This window comes from Pundamilia nyererei, unplaced genomic scaffold (assembly GCF_000239375.1).
Source record: "Pundamilia nyererei isolate P.nyererei 1_Seehausen unplaced genomic scaffold, PunNye1.0 scaffold00025, whole genome shotgun sequence".
Taxonomy (NCBI): Eukaryota; Metazoa; Chordata; class Actinopteri; order Cichliformes; family Cichlidae; genus Pundamilia; species Pundamilia nyererei.
Window position 1 is genome coordinate 2,119,060 of NW_005187426.1, and position 13,959 is coordinate 2,133,018.

General features: G+C 37.8%; 2 protein-coding genes across 2 annotated transcripts in view; both read left to right on the forward strand.

The window, feature by feature from the left end:
• Positions 1 to 4,569, forward strand: part of tars3 (threonyl-tRNA synthetase 3) — a 12,921-nt gene extending 8,352 nt beyond the window's left edge. The window contains exons 12-19 of the mRNA XM_005727595.1: positions 69 to 265; positions 426 to 563; positions 978 to 1,055; positions 1,170 to 1,270; positions 1,705 to 1,809; positions 2,476 to 2,548; positions 2,677 to 2,791; positions 4,067 to 4,569. Of these exons, the coding sequence (XP_005727652.1) occupies positions 69 to 265; positions 426 to 563; positions 978 to 1,055; positions 1,170 to 1,270; positions 1,705 to 1,809; positions 2,476 to 2,548; positions 2,677 to 2,791; positions 4,067 to 4,215 (956 nt within the window). The 3' untranslated portion in view covers positions 4,216 to 4,569. The remainder of the gene's footprint in view (positions 1 to 68; positions 266 to 425; positions 564 to 977; positions 1,056 to 1,169; positions 1,271 to 1,704; positions 1,810 to 2,475; positions 2,549 to 2,676; positions 2,792 to 4,066) is intronic.
• Positions 4,570 to 5,993: 1,424 nt separating this feature from the next.
• Positions 5,994 to 10,653, forward strand: tm2d3 (TM2 domain containing 3). Its single transcript, XM_005727597.2, has 6 exons — positions 5,994 to 6,170; positions 6,590 to 6,676; positions 8,088 to 8,242; positions 8,378 to 8,552; positions 9,181 to 9,256; positions 9,374 to 10,653. Exons 1-6 carry the CDS (start codon positions 6,065 to 6,067, stop codon positions 9,537 to 9,539), a joined length of 765 nt encoding a protein of 254 aa, XP_005727654.1. The 5' UTR covers positions 5,994 to 6,064; the 3' UTR covers positions 9,540 to 10,653.
• The last annotated feature ends 3,306 nt before the right edge of the window (positions 10,654 to 13,959 follow it).

Genomic DNA, 13,959 nt, shown 5'->3' on the forward strand with positions numbered 1-13,959 from the left:
TTTTGTTTTTGTTTTTTTTGTTTTTTTTCCTTCTCAATTTGTATATCAAAATCGCACACACTACTTCATACATATAAGTAATTTAATTTGGTTTTCCTGCAGTCTGATGTTCAGCCACAGGCCTCGCTCATGGCGAGAGCTTCCGCTGAGGCTGGCAGATTTTGGGGTCCTACACAGAAACGAGTTGTCAGGAACACTAACCGGGCTGACCAGAGTGCGCCGTTTCCAGCAAGATGACGCTCACATTTTCTGCACAATGGATCAGGTCACAACATCAGTAGTTTTTAACATTTCTGTGGGATGTTTTTTGCTTCTAACAAGATGTGAAAAACATCTTTTAAAAACACGTACCTGCTTATTATGAGTCATTTCCTAAATGCTGAGTCATGTGTGTGTGTATATATATATATATATTTTTCAAACAGATCGAGTCAGAGATGAAGGGCTGTCTGGACTTCCTCCGCTGTGTTTACGATGTATTTGGATTCTCATTCCAGCTTCACCTCTCCACTCGCCCAGACAAGTATTTGGGTGACATTGCTGTGTGGAATCAAGCTGAGAAGGTAAACTGTGTCATGAGTCACAGTTTAAGTAGTTAATCATGTGGAAAAAGGAAATCCAACTACTGAATTATAAATCTAAAGGGATAGCAGAGATTTAAGCAAATAAAAGCTCATGTTGACACAGAACTACTCTGGATGATAGTATCAGTCTCCTGCCATGTAATTATGCTGTAGTAGTGTCAAATCTGTGAAGTTTCATGATTGTCTGTGGGTGGTGTGTTGTCAAAAGAAGACATTACTCATTTTCTTGGCTTGATTCCTTCGAGTGTCCAGCTATAAATTGCATAAGAGCACCAATTAAAACGGAACTCTATACCCAAGTATGGACTTTACTGTAGTTCTACTTGGCGTGATTTACAGTAATTGCCTTGTATTGTTTAAAGTACATGCTAACCTCTACCTCATACTTGACAGCAATTGGAAAACAGCCTGAATGAGTTTGGAGAGCCATGGAGACTGAACCCTGGTGACGGTGCTTTTTATGGACCCAAGGTTCCGAATGAATCTTTTTATTTCATTTTTTTTAAACTCCTTCCAAACACTGGCTCAGTTTGAATCTCCTTCTGTGGTCTGGAAAGAAGTATAATTCTTTCTGTGTTATTGCAGATTGACATTAAGATCAAAGATGCTATTGGACGTTACCACCAGTGTGCAACCATTCAGCTGGACTTCCAGCTGCCCATCCGCTTCAATCTGACCTTTGTGGGGTGAGTCACCTAATAAAAATATTGACACACTGCTGAGTCTGTGTGCTTTACAGCGCCAAGGATTACGCATTAAGCCCCTCCTGGATAAGATGTCTCAGCCTGTGCTGCTCTATGCAAATCTGAACTCATTGTGCAGGTGGCAGGCTATAGACTCACAGGGAACTTCAATTAATATACGCACCATGGGGAAAATTATACACGTGCTGTGCAGCAATAGACAGCAGGCAGTGCATGGATAAATGGTGTTTATAGTTGTATAGACGTCTGTGTCAGAAAAGTATTGTCTCTGGAAAGACAATGGGAAGGTATGAGAATGATTGCAGGGTTAATAATAAAAGTGTGTGTGTGTGTGTGACAATACATCAAAATGTTTTTATTCAACCATATTTAACATAAGTGTTTTTATTTTTTTGTTTCTTTTGCTACAATTACAGAAAAGATGGGGATGACAAATCTAGACCAGTCATTATCCATCGTGCCATTTTAGGCTCAGTGGAAAGGATGATTGCCATTCTGACAGAGAACTATGCAGGGAAATGGTAATGTGTTGTTTTGGTTACTTTTGTATTCAACACCCATTATTTTTGGTACTTTCTGTCACAATAGTGGATGCTCATATTAAACAAGGTTACAATTTTAAATGGCAGTCCTGGTGAGCCAGCAGTTCAGTCTTCAAGCATTCAGTTGTCCTGTGGTGATCCCAGGCACACATCTGGCTGTAAGACCAGAAGCCCCACCTACCTGATGTTCAAACCAGCTATTTGTGAGATTGGGCCAATGTGGAGAAAGCTGTCTAAAAAGGAGGCAAAGGAGCTAAAACTGCTTATTTCAGGCAAATGATGATCTAAAGGGGTTCTCATGAAGCCCAATTTTAGTTATGCAAAGCTATTTTACTAGAGTTCAAAATAGAGATGGCAATAAGCACAATGGGCCTACTAAAACTACTAACATACGGTGCTATTATGACCCACTGCTTTGATCTTTCTTTTATTTAGAAATATGTTTTGGTCTTTATAATTATTGTAGGCATCTTGGCTTACTATAAAATTCTACCTGTATTGTCACTAACAGCTCTCCAACTATGGCATGATTTTTACCTCCTCAGATCATGATTTTAGCTCCTTTTTGTTGAGGAAACGGATCATGTCATGTTTCTATCGTTCACTATGTGAAAGTTGTAATACCCATGTTTCACCCTCCACCAGGCCTCTGTGGCTCTCTCCACGTCAGGTGATGTTAGTGCCTGTCAACCCATCCTGTGAGGATTACGCAAAGAAGGTATGACTTCCCCATTGTGGCCTTAGTCTCTGATTATTTCTTTCTTGTAATGCAGTAGTTAATGACAATAAGTATGGAAAGTTCTTGAAATGTACTGAACATTAACAAATACAATTTCTACATGTCAGGTGTGTAAGCAGTTTACAGAAGCTGGTTTTATGGCAGATGCTGATCTGGACTCCAGCTGCCTTCTAAACAAGAAAATCCGCAATGCTCAGCTGGCACAGTATAACTTCATTCTTGGTGAGGAAAAATAAAACCCCCAAGTTAGATCATTAAGTAACAAACTGTACAAAGGTGTGGTCTATAACGGGTAAATGAGGATGCTTGTACAATTGTAGTGAGTGAAAACGATGTGTCCATAGTTTAACACGGTACAAAGTAAATTTAAATTCTCCACAGTTCTTTGGATTTAGGCTATGTCAGTGTCTTCTGTCTCTTCATGTTTTCCCAAACTGAATCACTAATGTTGGTTCTGAGCCCTGTGGGGGCCAGGCCATCTGCTGCAGGACTCATTGTTCTTCTGGTCAGGAAAAGTGGTTCTTTGTCAGAATGCTTGAGGTCATAGTCTTGCTTCAGAATGAATTTGTGATGATCAGATCCTGCTTAATGGATAAGAATTCAAATAAAATGCCTGAAACTTTACTGTTCAAGTGCTAGAGACTTATGTGAGGGAGGTGCAGGGCATGTATGAGCACAGTGAGACCTTGGTGAGGTGTGCAGTAGGAGTAGGACAGATGTGTTTAAGATTGAGTGTGGGATTACATCAGGGATCAGCTCTGAGGCCCTTCTTGTTGTTATTGGTGATGGGCATTTTATCAAATGAGGTCAGGCAGGAGTTTGACCTTTGTAACAGTAAAGATGCAAGGAAAGTAGAGGTAGTGAAGGGGGATGTGTTTAAATATCTGGGGTCAACTATTCAAAGCAATGGACAATACATAATACAAGTGAAGAAGAAAGTGCTGGCAGAGTTGAGGGAGTCGAGGGTCAGGGGTGATTTGTGGAAGGATATGTTTACAAGATGTTAGTGAGAGCTGCCATTTTGTGTGGTTTGGAGATGGTGGCCCAAAAAAAAAAGATAGGAAGCTAAGCTGGAGGCAGTAGAGTCAAGATTTCAAGTGGGAGTGACCAGGATGGACAAGATTAGAAATGTGTACAACAAAGGAACAGCTCAAATTGAACGGCTTGGAAAGAAAGTTAAAGATTGAAGGTTAAGATGATTTGGACATTCTCAGAGGAGGGATAGTGGATACATTATCAAAGGGTGTTTGAATATGGAGCTAACAGGAAGGAGAAAAGAGGTGTGTCACAGAAGATTTTTGGATGTAGTGAAGGAAGAGAATAAGCGAAAATCTGTCAAAGTCATCAAAATAAACATTCTTAATTGATTGATTAGAAGCCAAACAGACCTCCAAGCTGGTTAACCACCAACAGCTGACAAATTCTGCACGCAAAGTGGGAGTGTGTGGTGAAACTTGGCCCGTGTAAAGTTGTTGTTGTTGTCTTGTGTCTTGGCAGTGGTTGGAGAGAAGGAGAAGATGACTAACAGTGTCAATGTGCGCACAAGGGACAACAAAGTCCACGGAGAACTACCGGTGTCCGAGGTGATGGCACGCCTGACCCTGCTCAAACAGTCTCGCTGTCAAAATGCAGAAGAGGAGTTCTGATCTAGGCACAGCTTGGATTTTAATACTTCAAACATGAAACGGCAACAAGGGACACAAGATGGTTTTTGGGAAAGTGCAGAAAAAATAAACTGATACTCTGTAAGTGGATGTAATGACTGGGCCTGCACAACTACTCTGCAGTGCTCTTGTGATCGTCAGTGAACGGGGGAAAACTGTTTGTAGGTAGCGTGGGTTTGAAATTATGTCAAGGTAATCTAAGTGTATCTCAAGAAAAGTTACTCAATAACTTAAGGAAACGACGTGAAGACATGAAAGTTGTGTGAATTTTACACTAATCTATTTTCACCAAGATCTGCCTGGAAATTCAGGAATAATAATAAAAAAAATTCTCCAAATGTGGGTGCTTTGTTTCTTTATTTTCACAACAGAAGATGTTAATCTTTAAGTAGTTTGATATCATGACAAACTACAATAGGTTTATTTTGTAGAGACAGTCTTCACATTTTTGTTAATTTTCTTTTACTTTTTTTTTAATGCTTCATCAGTTTATTTGTTCCAAAGTAATAACTATTGATCATGCTGTTGCTTTGGAATGAAGCCTGTAGATTAATAGGTGGCAATAATGGGAATTCCAGCTGTTATTGTGTAATAAGCAAGACTGAGCCAGCTCCTCATACAGCATGTAATAACAAATCAGGAACATACCAGTGTCAGGTGGTAAAATTTATTTTACCCATGGTTTTACTCACTGTTTTCTAACAACTCACAGCATGCAGAACAATGTGATAGACTCACCAGAAAGGTGATTTCCATAAAAAGTTAAGAATTTATAAAACAGAACGGACCAAAATGTTGTTGCTAAAACACAGACCAGGGGTAGCAAGATGAAGACGGGAAAGGTTTTTGCTGCATCAATCTTAATGGGAAAGGTTCAAACTTTTATTATAGCACATTTCTGTTTAGCTTTAGTTTTATTCTAGTTTTACACTAAGGTCACAAGATCAGTTAGTTTTGAAGATTACTGTAACTATTTCAAGGCTTGTTTTTATTTTATCGGTATGATGCAGTAACAAGGTTGAAGTTAAAATGGCTGGATTTCCTTATAGATTATGATATAAATGTGATGTTTAATAATATTTTATGTTTTTAATGTTTGTTTTATACATTTGGTAACAGGACTGCAAATCGGTCCTAGTATTTGTATTTTCTTACAAAAGGATGCTAGCAGTGTAATTCCAGAGACTTTTGAATAATAAAATGTAGATGTATAGATAAAGGCAGCAAACCCTGAAATTAATTTGTCTGCTTTTGGTAATATACATAACAGGGTCACTTTAATTGGACACATTGACACAGTTCAAAGAGGACTGACCTTTTTCAAATTCTTTTTCAAGATTTTCAAATTCATGGGTTGGCAGAAAATGTCCTGCATTTATGGAATGGCATTAATACACAATGTATTTTGTCATGGGTAAAGGATTAAACTAATGCAGTCCTCTATCAAACACCATATATATGAAATTTAATATGATTTCCGTTGCATGTTCACAGCTTTAACTAAATAAACAAAGAACCTGATAATAGTTTTGCTTTTTTCTTTTTACTTTTTTTTTTTTACATTAAAGTGGCTCTTCTTCTTCTTCTTCTTCTTCTTAGTCTTTTTTTTCCCCTATTGCCTAACCTTTAATTTGTATTAGAATGACCTCAAACGAAAAATATTTTCAGATCTTATTTGGGGTTTTATTTTAGTGATTTTTGTTAATTTAAAACAAAGAAAGAAAACAAAACAAAAACTGCTCTATCTCCGTGCTTGAAACTATCAGAGGACTATTAGCACTCCAGTTTCCTACATGACGTGAATGCAGCTCTCTTTAGCTCTGCGGTAACAATGGCTACTGTCTGTCAGATTTGGAGACCGGACAGAGGACGGTGCCTTAAAAGCTACGGAATTATCGCTGTATTGTTTATGGACCTTATGTTACAGTGTGTTAACGGTATGCTTACAATAATACACTTATAGATCTCGCTTTGGTCGTTACCTTTCCCCAGCTGAATTAGCATGAGGTGGTTAGCTAGCAAGTTAGCATAACACTGGTTTATTTAGCTAGATAGCAATGAAAACATTGGCTGTAGTGAGCAACACGGATTCAAAATTTATTTTACAAAAACACCTTTTGTTAATTGTGTCGTATGCAAGTTAAGCTATGACAATTAACAGTTCATTGTTTATGCTAATTTGTAGCATGACAGAACATGTCAGCGAGTAGCTTCTGTGTAGTAGCTTCCTAAAATTATTGTAAAGCAATAATTAGCACGTTTTATTAAAAGAAAAACCAGTGTCTCTAGCTGCTTACGCGTGTTTAGACTTCTAATTTCTGTTCAACCATATATGACCTGTCCGCTTTGTTGTCAGGTTCCCTGAGCACAACTAATGTTGAGACCCACTACACAAGAGATGGACCTTTCATCACTAGCCCGGTGGTCCCCGATGCAGCCTCAGGTAAATATTGCAGTCAGTAATCAAAATTAAACATACTGACTGTACCGTTATTTATTTAACTGTTTTTTTTTATTAATAATGAATTTATATATTGTGTGGTTTTTAGTTTACTGTTTGTAAACTAAAAAACAGATTGACTAAGGGCCGCATTCACAACGGTTAATATCAGAGTTTCCTGAACTCCAAATTTAAATCTTTGAGTGTGAGTTTTTGAATAGTAGTCCAAAATGAAGCTGGAAAAACAAGTCCTCGCTTGGTTCAAATAGAAATTGAGGATTCATTTGTATAAAGAAGTTATGTGACAAGATGTGACTTGTACATCAAAAGGACGTTCTGTTTAATATTTTTTCTAGCACTTAACAACAAAGAAATGCGGCTCTATTAAGCAGTAAGCGAGCTCAGTTTTCCATTAATAACCTGTTAACCAGGACTTTCAGTTCATGCCTCATGAATTGAACTCAAACCCCTTTCTTTAGAGGGATGAAGGCTGTTCTAGGGCAAAAAGCATGGCACACCTGTCACAGGTTGATGCTGGATTATTTGAAATGTATTTTAAAGGTAACATTTTCTTAAAGATATTGGTAAGATTTCATTGTAGCACTGCTGCTATTGATTTTGCTCATACATCAGGATTATTTATCAATTCCCTAATTCAGTCTTATTTGTAAGGGGGGGAAAGGGTAGACCTAGACACTTTTTAGCATCTATACAACATTATTATTTCTGAGTCTGAACACAGGATGGAAACAGCATGAGACTTGGGGGTGCTGAGTTGTGCTGTAACATAGCAGCACTGATTAAAAAAACAACCAAGCTTGGAGAAATACAATTGCGATGGACTTGACATATTTGAAGTTGGTTATTTCCCATGCTTGAGCATCACTATAAATTTGTATTTCCTGTATGTAATGAGATTGTAAACTGCAGGTTTTTACATATATTTAAGAATGTCCATGTTATCTGGGAACCTGAATAAAATACAGTGCAAAATCAGAGTAATACTGCCTACTTCAGACACAATTAATTTCCATTGTCTAAGTATTGCATGTTTTTTTTTTTCTTTGTTAACCTGCATATCATTAAGTAAAGTCTTGATCTCAACCAGAATTTGTTAAGTTAATTGCTTTTCAACAACAGCAGCAACAGTTTTCCTTTACTGCCCAGCATGCAGCTATAATGTAGCAATCAAGACTAAATAGCTTTGCTCAAGGACTCTTTAATGGCCTGCCCTCTTTGAAAGCGGAGTATTTTTAATTTTGCCGCCACAGTCTGTTATCACAAGTCACCGCCTGTTGCCACCACCAGCAGCCAGATTTAATGAAAGCCTGCTTACTTTGCACAAAATATTTATTATTCATGCTTGAAAATGTCTTAAAATAGATAATGCAACTTTGTGGTGGACTTTTTGTAGTGTTTCCTGCAGATGAAGACACATCCAAATGTCCTAGTGGGGGTTTGTGTCACCGCCTGCCAGCTCATTGCATTCAATGCGATTACCATCTCAAGTGCACATATGGCAAACCAACTTTATTTGCCTGTAGACCCAAAAAAGGCGTTCACTGCATAGTGAGTAATATTGTCAAATATTCTTGTCTGTAGTAATTCTGTACCATCTTTATCTGTTTGTTAAGAGGGTTAGTAAGGCTTCAATTTGGGAATTTTGTAGTGTAGTGAAATTTATTTTCTTCTTTGTATTTACAGGGAGAGTCTGGACAGCAGCAAGCCAATTTTTCTCTCAATATCACCTGTCAGTTCTGTTGGCAGCTGGACCCTTCCCAGTATCGCTGCACAAACTCCACCAATTGTATGACAGTGTCTTGCCCACGCAAGCGCTACAATGCCACCTGTGATGTCTTAGATCATGTACATTGCTTAGGTATGATCAAGGATCCACTATAAAGCCTAATTAGGTTCTAAAGTCGTCAGTTAAAGTCATGCAGTCTAGAGCAGCAACTGTTTTGTCCACAGCATGAAGTTAAACTGGTTTTCATTCATGGTTGCTATTAAAGGAAAACTCCTATTCAGTCAGGACAATGTTAGTCAAAGTATGATTGTTATTTCATCTGCAGTAGAGCTATGTTTGGGTTCTGTCTAGAGAGCCCTTATGGTTGCTTGGCCATTTGTGGAAACCGCACAGGCAGGTAGAGCAGCAGAGCAGGACCTCTTCACAGAATAAAACATCTGTGACAGCAGACATTTAAGTCAGAAACACCATAAAGTGAAGAAGCTGGGGTTGGGGTGGGTTGCAAAGCTACTTGCAGACACAGCAGCATTTGTATGCAGGCTGAAGCTGCTTAAATAGGATAGCCCCATATGCGAATTATCAGCAGGATGGAAACACATCAGCGGATGTGAGCTGGCATTAAGATCAGCTGATTGGCGAGGATTTATTTAAATTTCCACATGACATTTTTGATGTAATGTTTGTTGTATTTTCAGTCAGCTTGTTTAAATTTTGCTTGTTTGTGCATGAAAGCATTCACTATGTCTTCACTTCTTTTTAGGTAAAAGACGTTTTCCAAAACGTTTATTTTGTAACTGGACTGGTGGATACAAATGGTCAACAGCATTAGCACTCAGGTAAAACTGACAGTAATATTAAAACCATTACAACAAGCTTAAATAATGGAAATGTAAAGACACGTTATTGATTAGGATATGTGATGAAACTTATTTTTTTTCTGGTTCCTTTCATAGCATTACACTTGGTGGTTTTGGAGCGGACCGGTTTTACCTGGGCCAGTGGAGAGAGGGTCTGGGCAAACTGTTCAGCTTTGGAGGCCTAGGCATTTGGACTTTGATTGACGTCCTTCTAATAGGGGTTGGTTATGTAGGACCCGTTGACGGTTCTCTCTATATCTGAAGCAAAGCCCTGGGGACATGGCTGGCTTTGCTCTTCACACTGCTTCACTCTCAAAGGACTGAAGAGCTGAGATGCTGTGTTCTTAGCACATTTGGCTGGCTAAGCTCGCTGTGTAACACATCTTCATCCCATCTGCTAACAAGCAGGAAGTGTTTTCTTCATCACACAAATGATGATTCTACCCACACAACCATCAGATTGATCCCAATCATTCTGCGTCCATGTCCTGTTGAGATTGCGCAGATGGTGCTGTGCAGGAGTATAAGGAACCGGTAATTACCTCTGTCCAGTTTCTTTGACTTAACTAGTGGTTAGGCTCTGTCTTGCTGATAGGTACCTGTGGTTTCCTGTGGAGCAACGCTTTTCCATTAGAGTTGTGCATTGCTTCTCTCTTGTTGCAAGTTAAATGCTTTAATAGGGGTCAAATGGTAACCATGGCCATGCAGAATTTTATAGTGTCACCACACAAAGGACAAATTGAAAGGTGATATTTATATCCTGAAAGTATGAATGTGCAGAAGGGATTTAAGGCGTTTTTTTTATTGATTGTCATTTCAGTGGACAACCTGAACAGTTATTTCAGCACGTACTTTATTTCTTCACCTACATTCATTCAGCAGTGCAGGTCACAACTGTAAGAACACTCTCCAAACAGGGGTACATTTTATTTTATAAAAGTTCATATGTTTAATAAATGAAAGCTACTATAGTCTCACAACAGCATTGGGTAGTAAACCACAAGGAAGTAGTGTAACTGTCTCTTCCTGCAGCATGTAGTTGGATTTCAGTTGCAGAACAGATAACAATCGGTGTATGATTGTGTTTGTGATAAATATTGAAACGCTTGAAATGTGCTGCAATAGCAAACTCGGCTCCTTGTGATTTCCGTGTTGGAGATATCCTCTGCATTTAAGTGGCAATTTTCTGTGAAATCGTCATCATCCTTTACAGAAGTCTGTGTACTAACACTGTAAAATCTTTTACAGTGTGTCAATATGTGTCAATTTAAGTTGGTTTTTTTCCTCTGTAAGGGCACTGTAAATTTTGTTTTTTAGTTAAGAAAATAAAATTGTGAAATATTTGTTTATCAAATGTACACAGCACTGCTAACCAATTCACTGTGCATGTGTGTTTTTTAAATGTATTTATAGTGTATGGTAACACCAGAGAACTTTGAAAGGAAAAATAAGAGGTCAATATTGTCAGTTGAAGGGTCACACAAATATACTGACATACTCAGTTGATTACAGCAGAACTACAATTACTTGAACAGGACTGTTTCTTTATATCTATATATATATAATTAAACAGTGAAAGGTGCCAGTAACCTTCATTACCCACAGGTTTGTGACACCAGGAGGGTAATGCAGTGGCCAGGCAATGTTCCCCTTTTAATAAAATATCATTAAAGAGCCCATAAACAAGGCAATGAATAGCTGCAGGGGACTGTAGCTAAAATGTTTATCCAGAGGGTAATGGTTAGTTCAGTTAATGCATTAGGCTGTAATTCTAAAATTGATATAAATATATATGCAACCACGTTACATAACAAGGTTTGAAAAAAAATGAAAGAAAGGGGGGAAAAAAACAAACATTTCCTTTCTAGCAGGTTCTTGGGCTTTGATACGACTTTTCCAATTGGTTGCTTTGCTGAGCGTTTTAAATTTACTCCACCCTAATTCTAGTTCCCCAATTTTTACTCCACCCACTCGTAGTCACTACAGCTCCCTCCCACAGACTGATGTAAGTGTTTGTCATCTTCTCTGAGTTGAGGAGGAGACGTCTAGTGATTATTTCTTCTTGGAGAGCTGTAATTTAAACACCAACCAGAGGCTTTTCAACTCTGCATCCATAATATACTCTTGATAATATTTGTTCCTACTGACTGCTCCAGCCTTACCTCAGTTTGAATCATGCTGTACTGTTACATACTCACATTAATGGATTTATCTGGACTGTGAACTTGATGGGTACAATTAGTCAGTGGGTTTAGCATAGATAGGTAATGGTGTAAATGTGTGCAATATGACTACATGACTATATGGTATAGGCTTTTAAAACCATGTAAAATAACTAGCAATGCAATGATGGAGTAATTCAGCAGTATACTGCTTAATTCACAGTGGTGTTACATAAAGTTATACAATACTTAATACATATGAAAAGCTGTGAAGTTTTATTCTTTAACAAATGTACTCTCCACATCCTTCTAATTCTCTCAAGTCCTAAATAAATAGCGTAATGACCTTACTAAATTTTATTCATATGTAACTGCACACTGCCCAATTACAAATAATGGCCCCTGTGATAGTTGGTTTTTCTATTATCTGTCTTTATCCTATTTGGTGTAAGTATGAAACTCTCCCTAATGGTTATTATAGAGAATCATCATATGAGAATAATAGTTTAATCTTGTGGTACTTTTCTCAAACAGTCATTATTCTCACTGCTAACATTAACAGTTACATGGAGTTGAGCCAAAATATTATCTGTTTAAGGCAGACAGTATCACGACTTCCTAATTTTGAATTGCTAATCATGCAAAGAGAACAAAAGTTTATTCATCCCTCTCTTACGCAACCCCACTTAGTCCCATTGCATCTCTGAATTTTAGAGCATAGTCCCTGAACCTCTGCATCCAACACTGCCTAAGAGCTTGTGTCCTCCCATTGTGCTTACTCCTACAGGAAATAAGATTTCTAACAAAAACGTGGATCGACAGAATGATGCAACCACATGAATTTAAAAGTCGTAACAGCTCTACGAGCATCCAACAGCACGGTCCCTTCTTTCATATCCAAATGGTTGCTCAGAACTATTGGAAACCGCCTGAGGACAAGGCACAAATTACATTGCTCATAAAAAGTAATACCCACTATTGTATCTTTTCATTTGGCTTTGCAACAACATGGGATCACAATGGAGTAATTAGTTTTATACAAATGAGCAGAGATGATTTATCTGTGCAAAAGGGAAAACAAAGCTCTGAAATATCTGAATTGAGGACAAACAATTGGTTTTGGCCTCCTTTGTTCTGATATTTCACTATTGTGGTAGGAAGTTGTTTTTGTAGTCATTGAGTGGCTAGCAATTTTCAAATACATAAAATCTGTATGTAAAATGCAGAAAAGGAACATCTGCAGGAAAAATGTAAATGTATAAGGAAAGCAACATGGACATGCTTCTCCATAGCAGACCCTGAAAGGCTTGTAAAAGAATGTTTACATAAACTGAGCAAACAGACAAAATCAGGGGGGGGGACCATGCTGCAGTGTACAAAGAAGACAGATGTGATATTCCCCAGCAGACAACACCAATCACCAAGCCAAATTTAGACAGGAATGTACTAAAACAATGATCCTGTCCAATAGTCACTTCAGAATCCAAACCTCAATCTAATTAAGATGCTGTGGCAAGACTCGAGAACAGCCGTTCACTTGCAGTCGCTGTGCGACCTGACAGAGTTAAGTGCATGAATGGTATGTGTATGAAAGGTTGTCTTAATCTAAATTCAATGGATAGTTTGCATATTACCATAGCAAGATGCAATAAATGATCAGTAGTCAAGTACATGTTGCATTTTTTAAAATAATCCCCCCATGTTTCCTTTTCTCAAATGGCTTGTTATATATCCATCCAATGATAAAGTCATAGGATCAAATAATCCAAAAAAATGTCATCATCCTCCCATCTGTGCAATTCATTTAAAAAAACAAAATAAAAAAAAACCCCAACAACTTGAATGAGCCAATTTTGCTTTCCAAGTTTGGAATAGCTTCTACAGTCTGGGCACAGTAACAACATCTCACTTAATCCTGCTCACATATTGAAGTCAAAAATAAGATTAGTCGTGTTCATTTGAAATGACCAAAAGTAATGTCACAAAAAGAACTCAGGCAGAGTGCATATTTAGTGATTTATTTGTACAATAGGAATTGCAGTGTACAAATACCCCATCTCAGATGTAAAGGCAAGAACATAAGAGCATCTATTCTGGCCGACCTGAAAATCCCTCAAACCTCATTGTGGGCTTCGACTGATGAAAACATGGCAAGGAGAAGTAAAACTTAAAAAAAAAAAAAAAAAAAAAAAAAAAAAAAAAAGCAGCAACAATCAAGCAGCTAACTGCTGAACATGTATAGGGATAAGGAGAACCTTTCCAACCAAGTGTACCAAAAATAAAAATAAAACAAATTTACAAAAATAATGTCCAATTTGAACATTCCAATCTTCGTGGCAGTGGAGCAATTATGGCCTCAGTTTAAGTAGTTTGTAAAAATGGAACTCACATTAGACAGACACAGAAAAGGCATATGGCGATATCTCTATCAAGTCCATGTGCCTGTGAGACTTACACATTTATACGCCATCCACAAACAAGATCTTTTTTTCCTTTTTTAAACACATACAAGAGGACAAG